Source organism: Saimiri boliviensis, chromosome 13 (genome assembly GCF_048565385.1).
Source record: "Saimiri boliviensis isolate mSaiBol1 chromosome 13, mSaiBol1.pri, whole genome shotgun sequence".
Classification (NCBI taxonomy): domain Eukaryota; kingdom Metazoa; phylum Chordata; class Mammalia; order Primates; family Cebidae; genus Saimiri; species Saimiri boliviensis.
In genome coordinates, this window is record NC_133461.1 from 45,780,619 (window position 1) to 45,796,756 (window position 16,138).

Here is a 16,138-nt window from a genome sequence, read left to right on the forward strand (position 1 = left end):
TCTCCCAAAATTGATACTCAGATTTAACTCAGTTCTTGTCAAAATCTCAGCAAGAATTTTTTTCAGATAGAGACAGACAAGATTATTCTAAAATTTATGTAGAAAGGCAAAGGAACTAGTATAACTAAAACAGTTTTGAAAAAAAATAATAAAGTGGGAGAAATCAGCCTACCCAATTTCAAAACTTACAATATAGCTATAGTATATGTATGGTAATCAAGACTGTATGGTATTGGCAGAGAAAGACTATACAATCAAGACTATATAGGAATCAAAAGTAAATGGTATTGGTGGAAGAATACATACATAGATTAATGAAATATAATAGCAAATCTAGAAATAGACCCACACAAATATGTCAAACAGAAATGCAAAAATAAATCAATAGAGGAAACATAGTTTTTCAAAAAATACTGCTGTAGGAATCATCCATAAGCCAAAAAAAAAAAAATGAACCTTAACGTAAACCTCACACCTTATACAAAAATTAACTCAAAAGATATTACTGAATTAAATGTAAAACATAAAATTATAAAACTTTGTCTAAGCTGTAGGAGAAAATCCTCAGGATCTAGGGCTAGGCAGAGAGTTCTTAGGCTTTATGCCAAAAGAACAATCCATTAAAAAGAAAAATTGATAAATTGGATTTAATCAAAATTTAAAACTTTTGCTCTGCTAAACACCTTGTTAAGAGAATAAAAAGTCAAGCTACAGAGAAGAAAAATGCATTTCTAAATGACATATCTGACAAAGGAATAGTATATAGAATATGTAAAGAACTCTCAAAATGCAATAATATAAGAACAAAGAATCTTGGAGCCAGGAACGGTGGCTCACACCTGTATTCTCAGCTACTCAAGAGCCTGAGGTCAAAAACAGCTTGAACCAGGGAGGCGGAAGTTGCAGTGAGCCAAGATTGTGCCAGTGCACTCTAACCTGGGCAACGGAGTGAGATGGTCTCAAAAAAAAAAAAAAAAGAAAAAAGAAAAAAGAAAAGGAACAAAAAAGTCTGATTAGATGATTAGAGCATGAGCAAAAGACAGGAAGAGATATTTCGCTGAAGAGAATAGGCAGGTGGGAAATAAGTACATGAAAATAAGTTCAATATTTTTAGCTATTAAGAACTGCAAATGAAAACCACACATTATCACCACATATTTATCAGAATGGCTAAATTTTTTTTTTTAAAAAGAGTGATGATAAGTGAAAAAAGTTCGTATAAAAAGGTTACATAGCATATTGTCCCACCTCTATGATATTCTAGAAAAGGCAGGACTATGAAGACAGTCAGAGTCAGTGGTTGCCAGTGGTTGGTGGGGAGGGAAGGATGAATGGGCAGAGTACAGAGGATTTTTAGAAAAGTGAAGCTATGTTGTATGACACTAGCATGGCAGATACAAGTCATTATACACTTGTCGAACCTATAGAATATACAACTCCAGGAATGAGCCTCATGTAAATGATGGACTTTCAGTGATAATGATGTGTCAATGTAGGTTCATCAGTTGTAACAAATGGACCACTCTGGTGCAGGATGTTGATAGTGGGGGAGGCTGCATATCTTTGGGGACAGAGGTATATGTACCTTCTGTTCAATTTCATTGTGAATCTAAAACTCCTCTTAAAAAATGAATTCTATTTAAAAAAAATGACAACACCAAGAACTGGAGAAAATGAGAGAAACTGGACCACGTATCTATTGCTGGTGGGAATGTGAAATGGTAGAGCACTCTGCAAGTCATGTTGGTAGTTTCTTTAAAAATGAAACATGCAATATACCAGAGAAATGAAGACTCAAAAACTTGTACACAAACATTTACAACAGTTTTATTTGTAATAGTCAAAAAACTGGTAACAATCCAGATGTCCTTCAACAATGAATTATTCAACAAACTTAAGTACAGCCATATCATGGACTACTATTCGCCAATAAACTACTGATAAGCACAGAAACAAACTACTGATAGGCACAATAACTTGGATGAATCTGCAAAGAATTATGTTGAGAGGACGGGGGTAGCAAATCCCAAAATGTTCCACACTGAATGGTTCTCTTAATAGAATGTTTTAAAAATAACAAAATGATATAGAGAACATATTAATGACTGCCAGAGGATAAACAGGAGGTGAGAACAAAAGGGAAATGGATGTGGTTCTATAAAGGCAAGTTCAGGGATTCTTCTGGGGATGGAAATGTCCTGTGTCTTGATTGTATCAATGTCAATATCCTGATCATGCTATTGGAGTGTATATAGTTCTGCAAGATGTTACCATTTGGGGAAACTGAGTAGAGAGTAGAGGGGATCTCTCTGAATTATTTATTACTGCATATGACTACAATTATCTCAAAGTAAAATTTGAATTTAAAAAATTGAGTAAAGTGAGCCTGATGCTACAAGAAAGATGGAATTTGTTGCTACGGATAAAATTGAATCTTTCAAACAAAATTTAAAATTTTGGAAAATTTGTTTCTGCCACAATGAGCATAACAACTTCCCAAGACTTAAAGGCTTTAAAATGTTTGGGGGGGTTTAGTCATTTATTTATTTATTTAGACACATGGTCTTGCTCTGTCACCCAGGCTGGAGTGCAGTGGTATAATCACAGCTCACTGCAGCCTTGCCCTCCTGGGCCCAAGCAATCCTCCCACCTCAGCATCCCAAGTAGCTGGGACCACGAGCATGTGCCAACATGCCCAGATAATTTTTTATATAGAGAGACACAGAGTCTCCCTATGTTGTCCAGGTTGGTCTCAAACACCTGGACTCAAGTGATCCACCTGACTCAACCTCCCAAAATGCTGGGGTTACAGGCATGAAAGACTTTAAAATGAGATCAGTAGTTCAATTAACTAATGTTTTCATACTGTATAATGAAATGTGTCAAATGTTGACTAACAGCTGCATAATTCAGTGAACTGATATTTTCTAAATGATCAATGCACAATATTGCAAAATCATACATAGCTGAAAGATTCAAAATACAGGATAGACTAAAGGATTTTACAGAATGGAATACAAAATTCATTGATACGGTTTCAAGTTTTGATTGCAACTAACCTCTAAGTTACCATTGTCAACTTTTAACAAAAGTATTGCAAAAGAATATTCATATTTACCTGAAGAAGCTATTCAAATATGCCTCCCTTTGTCAAGTACATATTTGTGTGAAGTTAGATATTCTTTACATCCTTCAAACAAATTAATATATCACAACAGAATAAATGCAGAAGCATCTATGAGAACTCGGCTGTCTTCTATTGGACTAGGCATTGGAGATTTTCCAAAATATGTAAAGCAATGCCCCTTTCTTTGCTAAATATTTTCCCGTTTTGAAAAATATAGCTATTTTTTATAAAAATATTTATGTTAGCCTATAAAGTGCTTATTATTCTTTCATGATTAATAAATACATACTTTAAATTTTTCCTTGTTTGAATTTCTAATAAAATAAATATTTAAATCAATGAACTCATAAACAAAAGCTCTTTGAGATCCTCAGTAATTTTTTTTCTTTTTTTTATTTGTCAATACCTATTAATTTATTTTTTTAAATTGCATTTTAGGTTCTGGTGTACATGTGAAGAACATGCATGATTGTTGCATAGGTACACACATGGCAGTGTGATTTGCTGCCTTCCTCCCCATCACCTATATCTGGCATTTCTCCCCATGCTATCTCTCCCCAACTCCCCACCCCCTACTGTCCCTCCCCTATTTCCCCCCAACAGACCCCAGTGTGTGATGCTCCCCTCCCTGTGTCCATGTGTTCTCATTGTTCAACACCCACCTATGAGTGAGAACATGCGGTGTTTGATTAGATCCTCAGTAATTTTTAAAGTGTAAAGACTCCTGAAATTCAAAACTTTGAGATGTGCTGCTCAAAGAGTGAAAGGTTTTCTTGCTGATTATAGTCGTATGCTCAAATTCTAAACCAAGCTCATATACCAAAGGGATTATATAAGAAAACAAGAGAGAAGCCAGTTTTGGAGAAGAACGTGTGTTGACAGAGCGGGGAGCTATCTCATTACCCTTCTCAATACTGGGAAAGGATAGCACTGAGACTGCTGCTGTTTGGCTTGGAGGGTCATTCTGATAGAGTGTTTCTAGGTTTCTAAGGAATCACTTGTAAGGACACCACACTTAGCTCCCATATGGAAGGAACAGTAATATGAAAAGGTATCTCTAACTGTTGCTCTCCTTTTTTTTTTTTTTTTTTGAGATGGAGTTTTGCTCTGTCACTCAGGCTGGAGTGCAGTGGTGGGATCTCAGCTCACTGCCACCTCTGCCTCCCGGTTCAAGTAATTCTCATGCCTCAGCCTCCTGAGTAGCTGGGACTACAGACGCCCGCCACCATGCCCAGCTAATTTTTGTATTTTTAGTAGAGATGGGCTTTCACCATCCTGGCCAAGATAGTCTTGTCCTGACCTCGTGATCTGCCTGCCTCTGTCTCCCAAAGTGCTGGGATTTTAGGCATGAGCCACCGTGCTCAGCTTGGTGTCCTTTTTTAGAGACAATATTATACTTCCAGAACAGCCTGAATTGCTTTTCTCTCATTTAAAAGAAAGATATACACACACAGCATTTCACCAATTGACTTTGATCAAAATAGTGATTTATAGTAATTTCAGCTGTTTACAGAAAAGATCCTTTTTTAGAAGAATGAGGTGGGTATAATATCGCTTAGGTGAAATCCATGATGAAGGATCCTTTTTAATTCCATTTGCTGGCCATATTGTGGAGTTAATCTTCAAAAAGCATAATTCTGAAAGGGGAAAGAACAATTGATGATTTAATTTCTAAATTTAAAAACTGATATTTAAATGAATCACAATCAAATGATCTAGTCTTTAAATGAAGTCCCCATCAGCAGTCCCCTGGCCTCTCTCTTAGCTGGCAAGTGGCTCCTGCTCCCGGATTCCATTTAAAGCCCTGGCTTTTTGGGCCCACATTATTCAGATTCTAAAACATTAAGGGGAACACATATATTGGCCTCAGCAAAAAGGTCATGCTGATTTAAGATCTAAATTACATCTGGGAGATAATGTTATCAGTGACTTAACTGTTCAAATGCCTAGCCCAAGATAATGTAAGTCAACTGCCTTGTCCTTGGGAATGTGTTTAAATGACCCAGACACAAAACAGTTCTGTTGTAACATTGTTGAGTGTGTGTGTGTGTATGTGTGTGTGTGTGTGTGTGTGTGTGTTTCCACTTAATATCCTAACCGTGTCCCTGATATTCTCATGGTTTCCCTCCTTTATTGACTTAGCTTCCTTCTTTCTCTTCTCTTTGGGTTTTGTCATTTTTCTTTAACTCCTTCCAGTTTTACTTGCTAAGTTTGAGCCCTTATAACAGCTGTTACACTTCCCGTTGTCAGGGAAATATCCTGGCAATCCCATCCACCCAGTTAACTTGTCCCCTCCTCCCCTGCCATTCTTCCACCTTCCCTGCACCAACTCCTGGCTCATCCTGCTGGCCCAGGGGACCAAACTTGCAGGCACAGCTGCCATCAGGTTGACCTACCAGGCCAAGTATTGCTGATCTTTTCCTTTTAAGTCATAAAATAAGCTGAAAGCTCTCTTAAAACAAAACAACCTATTTACATTTTAAGTATTTTTCTAATAATTTGGTTAAGTAATTGATCTATTGCCTTATGATTAGCATAAAACATCTTCCTGATGTTGAGGAAATAGGACAATGATAATACAACGATTATCCTGTAGCCTATGATAATACAATGATTTGCTTTCAGTTCATTATCATTGTCCATGTTTTGACTGACTTGGCAAAAAATAATAATAGTATCTTGATACTAGGCTGTCCCCTTTAAAAACTCATAAGTTTAAATATAGTATGTCTTGAATAATCGTTTTTCTTGAGAAAATATACTCTTGCTTCAGCCAATTGCAGTATTTTTATTTTTGGAGATATTCTAATTGGGCATCTTTTCTGACTGGTTTCAGTAGCAATTTTAGAGACTCCAATTGGAATGAAATAGAACTGGAAGAATTTTAGGGCTTCACTTTGAAGTAATGTTCAGATTTTATGACAAACTGTGCTCTTTGGCGAGGAGGAATACGAATCTGCATGTAAAACTCCATGCTCTACTGCTGGAGTATGTAGTGGATGCCAGGGCCCTGCTGCTCATTATTGCCCTTTGAATGAAGGCAGGATACAAAAAATGCCCTCCCCCAAAGACCATTGCTTTGCTAAATTTTATGCCCCCTCCTTGGAGGGAGCCCCAATCCAGTGATGTGGGAGTACAAAGACCTGCCCCCCTTCCCCCATTCAGGACATGTCTAAGAGGGAGTCATCCTCACTCCAGAGCTCCCTGGAGGATGAGCTGAGCCCTCAGCTGCAACAACATCACAGTCCAACTTCACCCTCTGCCCAGGCCAGGCCAGCTCCCTCAGCCTATTATACATTTTCCAGGAGCCCTCCCCAATATACCTCCTGCATATAAATATCCATCTCGGAGTCAGCTTCCCAAGGGACCCACTGGAAACAAGGTAGTTTCAGGAGTCTATTAGCATTTTAGAGATTTTTTTTTTTTAAGGCAAGACTTTAAATCTTCTACTTGAAAACTTGGCTTAGAATTAGTTATTCCGCATGAAGCCGGAATTAACTGGAACCTTCTTTGATGAAAAAGCTTCCCCAGACATGCCTGCAACCCCTTCCTACAGGCCTCAGCTCAGCACCACTACAAGGCCTTTAGAAGAAAAACACTTGCAGGCCACCTCTCCCCTTTACTAGGAAGATTTGAACTTGCAGGCAAAATCTGTTGTGCCTTACTAGTCACAGACCACCCCACACTCCAGAAAACAAAACCCACACAAACAACTCTACACAGTGTTGGATACAATTCCAGGAGGATAATGAACCTCCATAAATCCCAATTTAAGAGTCGTTGACATACAGTGAAAGTAATAGGAACTTTCAGAGTCTGAAATCAGTTGTCCCAGCATAGGGAATGAAGAGAAGAAAGCAAGAACCAAAGTATAGCAAAAATGTCCTAATTTCTCTCCATATGATTTCACCAGTAGGTTGTGAATAATCAGACATCAGCCTAAACTTACATTTTGCAGAGTCGAATTCACTTTATTTGAACTCATCTTTTTACGATATTTCTTCCTGGTGCAATAGACACTGACAAGAGTGACGATCAGCATCAAGGCAAACACAGCAACAGTAGATGAAACGGCAATGACAATGGTGTCTTGGGTGGAGCCTCTCTTTTCACACCTTTCTCCCATGTACCACCAGTCTTCCCCTGACCGGCACCTGCACATTGAGAGAGTGACTCAGTTATGAGTTGATATCTAGCTCTGGAAATCTTTACCGCTAAATATGTGGATCACCTTTAGTCTACTTGATCACCAGTACATCATTGCTATATGGAACTGTTTTACCGACTCTGGACTGGAGCAAGACTAGTACCTAGAGCACAGGTAGAAGCAATGGAAAGAAAAAATGAAATTCCTTCTAAGCTGATACTAAAACAGCATCTCCAGGTTAGAAAAGGCCGATAGCACACATAAAAGTGAAAGGTTAGTTCTCAGTGTCCCACACCTGCCACCCTTCTGCTTCGCATCTTGGCCAAGCCCTCCACTGAATGTCAGTATCTTCATCTAGAAAATGGAGGCAGCTACACTTAAAATGACTGAATTGTTATGAGGACTTTTTCAGACAATTAGAATATAGTGTGCTTTTTAAAATGTGTGTGTGTGTGTGTGTGTGTGTGTGTGTGTGTGTGTGTTGTCTATCACAAAGATAGTTCTTGTGGCTATCCAAAGCCCCAAAAGGAGAACAAAAAAAATAAATATTCTGTGAATGGCTTTAAGATGAAAACTAACTGATTTCATTCGTATGAACTATCAAGTATTCAATCCTGTGTTATGGGAATAAAATTTGGAAGAGATAGCATGGGGAGAAATGACAGATACAGGTGAGGGGACGGAAGGCAGCAAACCACACTGCCATGTGTGTACCTATGCAACAATCTTGCATGTTCATCACATGTACCCCAAAACCTAAAATGCAATTTAAAAAAATAAATAAATAAATAAAAATAAATTAAAAAATAAAATTTCTAACCAAAGAATGGAGAGATCTCTTCCAAATGATTCTTACCTGCACTCAGCTTTGCCATCTCGAACAGTGCAGACACCATCATTTTTACAGGTGGTTTTTGAGCAGAGGTCTTGGATGCTAGAGGTTGGTGATGGCTGGATTTGTGTAGAATTAAGGTGAGATATGTCTAGGAATATGGGGAAGAGTGTGGATGGAAGTCAGCTTTTGTTTAACAAACATTTGATCTTTAAGATTCTTTTTCTTTTTTCTTTTTTTTAGCGGTAGGATCTTGCCATGTTGCCCAGGCTGGTCTTGGCTCCTGGGCTCAGGCAGTCTTTCTACCTCAGCCTCCCAAAGTGCTGCGATGATAGGCATGAGCCACCACGGCCAGCCCAGTCTTAAGTTTCAAAATAAACAATGTTCGGATTTTAGGCTTGTGAGAAATTCAGATAACCTTGAAGCACAGTCTAGCAACATTCATAGGCAGTGAGATAAGAACTAGGCAAAGGGAAACTGGACCAGCCTGCTGGCTCCAACTCAACCACATGCTAGCCTGGGTGAGTATACGCCCCCTGATACCAACCTTTAAAAGATAGACGAAGAAACCAAAACTCAGAAATTTAAAGTAATTGAGGGCATTGCCCAAGGTTAGAGGTCTCTGGCTTGGTAGAGCAAGTTGGTGGAGATTTGGAACAAGACAAAAAGTGCCCTGACAACCAGTGTTATGTTCTTTGCAGTATTTGTTATTGCTTCTCCTTGAAATCACTATGGTCAAAGAGAATTGACGCGTATCTGATTTTTTTCCCTCTGCTACATAAAATGTTTTCTCTCTTAACAAAAGTTATTTCTGAATATGTTTTCCAAGAGGCATCATCTAGATTTACTCTAATGGACACTGGGTCAAAATTCTGTGGGTTTTAATTGCACCACCTTTCATCACAAACAAGAATCTGATTTACTGAGATGCAGCTGGGTCTTTTAAAATTCTACCACATAAAAAATGGCAACCACCAGCATTGCTGCAAAATGTATTTATCGTCTGCCACAAGTAAGAAATTTACTTTTAATCTAACACTAGATGTCATTTCTGCCAAGATATTTATATATAATTATATATATCTTCTCATTTATATCTTGTCAAGATATATATATATAATTATATATATTAATGTCATTTCTGCCAAGATATATATATGCATATATATAGATAGATGTATATACATTTGAAACAGATAAGACACAGTCATTTCCAGTTTAATTTCACATGCTTGTGTTATATTTTTATTTCAGGAATCCGAGAGTATAATGGTTCTATTTTAACTTATTTCTAAAGAAATTTTCCAACCTGAAGGTTTCTACTATAGCTTCATGTGGTGGTCATTAAATTCTTTATTCCACAATCCTCACTCTTCCAAATTAAATTATTTTCATATTATTAATAATTTGTATTCCCCCAATCCTACACATGCCCATTTTCCCCACATCTCTGTATAATACACCTAAAAATGGAATGCAGAAAAACATAGATAAAAATCAATGGTCACAACAAAAAGCTAGCTTATATAAAACTATTTTTATTGACATACCTTCCACTGTCAATAGGATATAAACATCATTTCCTTTTATAAAATCTCTGCTTTTCAGCCTCTCATGGGTTATAAAGGCACTGGTTCCATAGCCCCTACCTCTTCTAAACTCAGTTCCATTAGGGAAAAAAGCCACTGCTCCCACTTTGGAAGGCCTGTCCCAAAAATAGATTCCATTACCTGAAAAAGCAATTTATATTAATGGAGTGTGTTTAGCATCATCGTAGCTTTTGGTGGTAGGAAAGAACAGGCAATGTGAAACACAATTAGTCTGGAACTCAAAATAATTAAATGATGCCATTGACCTTTGATGTATTCCCTGGCAAATCACTGGGTCTTGTTCATTTATATTGTCCTAGAGGAAATGAGATTGCCTGGCAGGGAGGACCACACTCTGGAATAAGAGTGGAGAGATACCAGAAGTTTCCTAGGTACCAGAGATATGATATTCCTGAGAATATCATATCTCTACTCATTGGCCAGTATAGAAATCATCCTATCTATTAGAATAATTTCTTAGAAGCCTTCTAAGGCTACTAATAGAATCCTTTTAACAAAGTTACAGAAGCAAAGGATTATTAAAATTAGAAGTGTGATCATTGGCTTTCAGTGGGTTGTGTCTTTTTGAGATGGGAAAGATGGGGAATGATGTCATGATTAGCAAGTCCTCTGTAACTTTTTACTAAGAAATTATGATGCATTCTCACATCCTTCCCACCAACACTTAAATGCACCTGCTCAATATCTTCCTTCTGGTCAAATATTATCCCCTTTTCAAATGCTGGATTGTTACTGACAATTCCAGTGACGTGAACAAGGTAGCATGAGTTAGGAGAACCCAGCATGTGAGGGCCTTTCCACCGCAGGCCTTTCCACGGCTTCCACACTTGACCTGTACTAACTCTCAAAGCAAATCTGTGGGACCATTACTAGAGCCCTGGCTTTACAGCTGAGGACACTGGGCACTTAAGAGATTGTTGGCTCAAGGTCACATAGCTAATGAGAAGCAAACCTTGGACTTGAATGTCAGACTTGAAAACCAACACTCCTTGCACAGAAGTGGAAATTTGGGGAGGGTCATCAAGTCTCAGGAATACAGTCAGTATCTTCTCTGTTTGTTGGAGTCCTTGCTGACAGTTCTGATGAACTCCGTCTGAGAAATTCTTGTCTACAATTCTTGAAACCTTTCCCCTAAATATCTGTTCTTAAGATTTGGGGCTCAAAATTCCCTAGTTAGCTAACTGTGTAATCTCTCATTCCCAAAATTATCCATCCCTCCTAGAGCAATGATTGTTTATTAGCAATAAAGAAAATGAGTTACAAACCAGTGGTCATAAATGGATCTGTAGTTATACTCCGCTGATTGGACATACGCTGTCGAATGTCAGGATTTTGATCCAAAAGTGTCATTGTGGCTTGTTGCCAAGGACATGGCCACTGTAATTGATCATCATTGGCTCCAGAAATCAAGTGGAAATATATGCCTGCATTAGTCACATCAGCTAGATCTAAGAAAATCTGAAAGGCATAACCTTTAGAAGAGTAAAATGGAGGGCTATACAGAGTTCCATTTGGGCTGCCAATGAACTCTGTGAAATTCCTTATATGCCACGTATGATGAGGGCACTGTGTTTCCGAAAGATTGATGTCATCAATAGACAGACCACCCAGTGATGCGCCAGAGCCTTTGCGTCCTTCAAACACCACTCTAAACTTCTTGGTCACTTGTAACGTTACGTGATAAAGTTGCCAGCTCCCAGTGGGTATTTCTATAAAAAAGTCATTATTATTTCAAAGGCAAAGAACTTTAAATCATGCACATGTCAACATTAGATTTCTAGCTTTCTTAGACAAAGGATCATCCAAAACCGTTTTAGTTTTATGGGTCAGAGGTATGATTTTTTTCAAAGCTCCAGCCTAGACTTATTTACTTCAGGGTGCTTCTGTGGGGTCAGACTGTTCTCTGGAATAGCTGAATGTTTGTCTAGCTGTTTCTCAAATAGATCACCTTTTCCTAGAGATGAGTGAGTTAACAACAATATCTAGCTCATTAGTATTTCATGCCCTGTTCTCTGAGTTACCTGCCGTTTCCCATTAGTTAAACAGCCAGCAAGCCCAACACTTGTAACACTTCTACCCAAGATTCCTGTGATACTCAGGCAAAGCCTTCTTTAATATATGTATAGTTTGATTGTAATACTTACCTCACGTACAAAATCTTCAGTCAACTTTTTGGTAATAGTAAACAAGAATTCACCAAACTCTAGAAAGCCCACATCCTGCAATCTAAGCTTTAGATCACTTACCAGTGACTCAGCATTTTAAGCATTTATCTGATATTTGGTACTACCTTCTTTCTTCCCAACCTGCACTTCCTCACCAACTATTAGCCCATACCACTTGCTAGCAGCACATGATATGCCATTTTGTCTGATTTTCTTATATCACATATTAAAATAAGAAGCTGTATACTGAATAATCTGCAGAAGCCCTCAGATAGACAATAGCTGAGAAATTCATGTCTAACTAGTGGTTAACACAAAGTCTTAAAACAAAAATATGTTGGCACTTAACGTGAAACACAACTACTTGAAAGTAAGTTAAACATACCCAAATGACAGAAAATAAGCAAGCTTCTCAAGTGGCTTTTTGTGTTATTGTGTATCAATGACACACCTACAGACTGCTAATAGAAAGGATTCCCCTTCCAATCCTGGACAATTATATATATTATAGATATATTATATCGATATTTGTATTAATTTAGATATAATATATAATATTTATAGTAACATATATATGGCTTATATATAAGGCTTTTATATATGTAATATATATGTATAATTACACTTTATATATTTTAGATTGTTACATAAATAATATATATGTAAAATGTGCATATATTCTTAGTGATATTAAGAACCTTACTGCTCATAGGTGTTCACAAAGAAAAATATCATCTGTATTTCAGATTGTTTCTCATTGTTAAAAACAGGAGGAAAATGGCATACTATATTGCATAATATGTATCCAGTTGTGAAACAAACTGAATTACTCAATTCTTTCAAGCCATAAGATGATTATGTGGAGTAGACAGTAATATATTTGCCAGCCCACAGCCCCTCCCTTTCTCAGGCCACCCCCTTAACCAGCTACTAACATAGGTGGTCAAAATGGCTCTCCTCTCCGACACACTATTGGTATGAAGAGTGGGTACCCACTTTCCACTCATGAATTGTTCCAGAAGTTGTGTTTAACTTAAGTCGTAAGCATCCCAGTTCTTCACTGGGATTTATTTTTTAAGCTTGATATTAGAGGAAGAGTCCTTTTTCCAGACTGGTAGCAAATTTGGTCAAATGTAAGCTAGGAAGTGAAACAACTAAAGTACTAGTCTTAGAAACAAAGCCATTCTGAGATAAAACAAGAGGTCCCCAGCAATGTTCAGAGAGAGATCTATTAATAATTCTCCCTCAAGCCAGTGTCTCACTCATCTGTCCCACAGGCTGTAACTAACCTTCAGCCAAGAGCCCGTCCTATTTTGCCTAAGCTAGTTCCCATTGTATTTTTATTGTATGTTTTATTTTGTTTTATTTTATCAGAGACAGTCTTGATCTGTTGCACAGGCTGGAGTGCAGTGGTGCGATCTCAGCTCACTGCTACCTCCGCCTCCTGGGTTCAAGCCGGTCTCCTGCCTCAGCTTCCCAAGTAGCTGAGACAACAGGCATGCGCCACCACTCCCAGCTAATTTTTTGTAACTTTTTAGTAGAGACAAGGTTTCCCTATATATTGAGCAATCTGATCTGAAACTCTTGACCTCAGGTGATCGGCCTGCCTTGGACTCCCGAAGTGCTGGGATTACAGGCATGAACCACTGCACCCAGATTTGCATTTTTATTATTTGCCAAGAACTAACCTCCACAGTACCAGTGTTACATGACAGAGCACTCAGAAAGAATCTTCATTTTAGCTTCCTTGCCACAGCTTAAAACAAGAAGAATCTAGGTCTTAGTTGAAGAGTAGTGACTCAGTAGCCCCTAACATTGTAAATGGTCGCGTTAACTAAAGAAAAGACCTAAGATTGACTCACTTTAAACCCAAACAATAAAGATGTCGACACTGTACCTTTTATTTCTTCCACAAGGATTAAATTACTGTTCACATTGTCTGCAGAATACTCCCTGATGTAGATGTTCAGTTGATCACTTTCACTTCCACTGTTGTATAAGTAAAATTGCAAGCACTGAAATCCTCTCTTAGGGTACAGCGTTCTACTTTCTAGCACTGCTGTGTTCCCTACATTTACAGAACTGGTATCAAAATGCATGAAGAAACCAGAACCTGTTAAAGAAAAGCAGAATTGATAGAAAACAGATACTGGGTATAGGAATGTGTGTTTGTTAATGGTGGCAGTTAGATTCTTTACACAAGGCACAAATAACATCCATATATAAATGGCAAGAGAGAAGCAACAGAAGCCTAAGCTACGTATCTGGCACTTGCAAAAGCTAGCAGATTGACGTAACAGTATAAAACTCGAATCTCTCTATTATTTATAAAACGTTAACTTACAATAGCAGTTTTCCATGGGCACTGATCCTTGCTTATCTTCATTTGCTATGAGCTATAACGATATAGCAAGTTTAAGTATCAAATGCTAATTTTTTTAAGCCACTGTGAGGCTTCAGGTCATGCCCTGACAGCAGGGCTAAAGGGTAGAGTTTACATGGGACGTCTTTCCTGTGTCCACAGCCCTGGTCCAGCTCCAAGTGGGAAGAGCTACCATTGGAAAAGATGCTAAAGAAGGTTGTTCCCCCTCTGAGAATATAAAAAAGGAACATGGAAATTAAAGTCAAAAAGAGGGTTTGAAACTTGGGTGGGTAGGTAAAGTTGTAGTGTCTGTGTCTCCCAAGGCTAATTCAACATGAACTTGTAGTCTTTCTGGAGAGGTGAACGCACGCTGCAGACAGGAGCGAGAGTCCAGCCAGGAAAGTAGAGCCATGGCTGACCTGCCCCCCACCACCTTCTTTTAAAAAAAAAAAACACTTTCTAAACAGAAAAAAATGAGAGCCACCTGGTCTGGATTCTTCTTCCTTTCCTCCCTCCCTCCCTATCTACTTTCCTCTGGTCTAAGTAGGACCACTAGCCTCTATCCAAATGTTCATTTAAAAAGAAAATAAAAGGAAAAGCACCTTTTTGCCATTAGAGGCCTCCAGTTCCCGCCTAGATCATCAGAGCTATTAAGCACTTGCCCAAAGTTCTGACGTCTTTACGTATTTGTTGCCAGAATAAGCAAATAAGTAAAAATTTGGTGTTTATAGCCAAATGACTACTTAATGCAAAACAAAATGAAGATGGAAAAGGATATGCATCTGAAGAAAATTAAATAAACTGTGCTTTTTAGATATTTTTGTAACAAGATATAATCACATCCAGCTACAGTTCTGAAACAATAATTCACAGTCTAGTGCTGTCCACTGGAAAATCTCTTGAATTCTGCAAACTTCTAGAAAACAATAGTACCGCCCCTGAGATAAGAGTCTGTGCAGGAGGCTCAGTCTAGTATATGCTCCTATGGGAACACACTGGTAGAGGCCATCACAGAGCCCTGACTTATAGAAAGAAAAATAAACTCAGGAAGGTAAAGCAAAGAAATTAACAATGTCTTTATAAGGTGCAAGGCCTACTTCTTAGTAGTAATCTAATGAATAATTATTAATAATTCTGATAGAAATCAAAGGTAAAATCCCAGCCTTTCATAGAGAAGTACATGGCTGTTGCCACTGAGTACACAATCTAGGAGCATCTCACTCCTGTTACCTTGGCACTGGCCCATGTTGGAGTGATCACTCTCTGGCCCCCTGGGAACCTGTGAAACCCGTTGCCAGTCAGCATTATCTCCTGAACTTTGGATCATACCACACACATTTTCCAGTTCAAAATTGCACGAGTCCATAAAACTCAAGGAGGAGGCTACAAAAGCAAAAAATAATAATAATAATTGACATTCGTACAACATGATAATCTAAGTAACAAAAACTGAACTTATCACAATGTTAGAAATGCTAGGATGGTATTATAGCGGACGCCTAGCTGATTCTGGGTGATGGTGGCTTAAAGATCACTCTTTATCTGCAGAAACCCTACAAAGAAAATAATTAAATCTGTAGATCTGAATAAGCTCCCTGCCCCAAGTATTTTTACAAAAATTATCTAATTTGTAGAAACCTGTCTACACTCCCCCAGTTATTCAAATCATTAAGCCAACATCCAGATGATTTGATCCGACTCATATTACAACTATACATATCATTTTAGCTAAGAAGAAGTGTGAGTATCAATCTGATCCACATTTGAATTAGTAACAGCTTTAAAAACCTGCCTGAGGCATATTTCTACAGGACCCAATTTATTTTTAGATCTCAATAGCAGATGTGGTGAAAAGAAAAATGCTGCTTCCAAGTTTATAGATGGAGATCTGAGTG

At 38.0% G+C, this 16,138-nt stretch overlaps 1 protein-coding gene across 1 annotated transcript in view; it reads right to left on the reverse strand.

Moving 5' to 3' along the window:
- Positions 1-4,229: 4,229 nt before the first annotated feature.
- Positions 4,230-16,138, reverse strand: part of MEP1B (meprin A subunit beta) — a 30,649-nt gene continuing 18,740 nt past the window's right edge. Inside the window, exons 9-15 of the mRNA XM_003924751.2 lie at positions 15,474-15,626; positions 13,779-13,994; positions 10,982-11,425; positions 9,657-9,836; positions 8,131-8,257; positions 7,077-7,281; positions 4,230-4,764 (exon numbers count right to left, since the gene is read on the reverse strand). Coding sequence (XP_003924800.1) covers positions 4,750-4,764; positions 7,077-7,281; positions 8,131-8,257; positions 9,657-9,836; positions 10,982-11,425; positions 13,779-13,994; positions 15,474-15,626 — 1,340 coding nt within the window. The 3' untranslated portion in view covers positions 4,230-4,749. The remainder of the gene's footprint in view (positions 4,765-7,076; positions 7,282-8,130; positions 8,258-9,656; positions 9,837-10,981; positions 11,426-13,778; positions 13,995-15,473; positions 15,627-16,138) is intronic.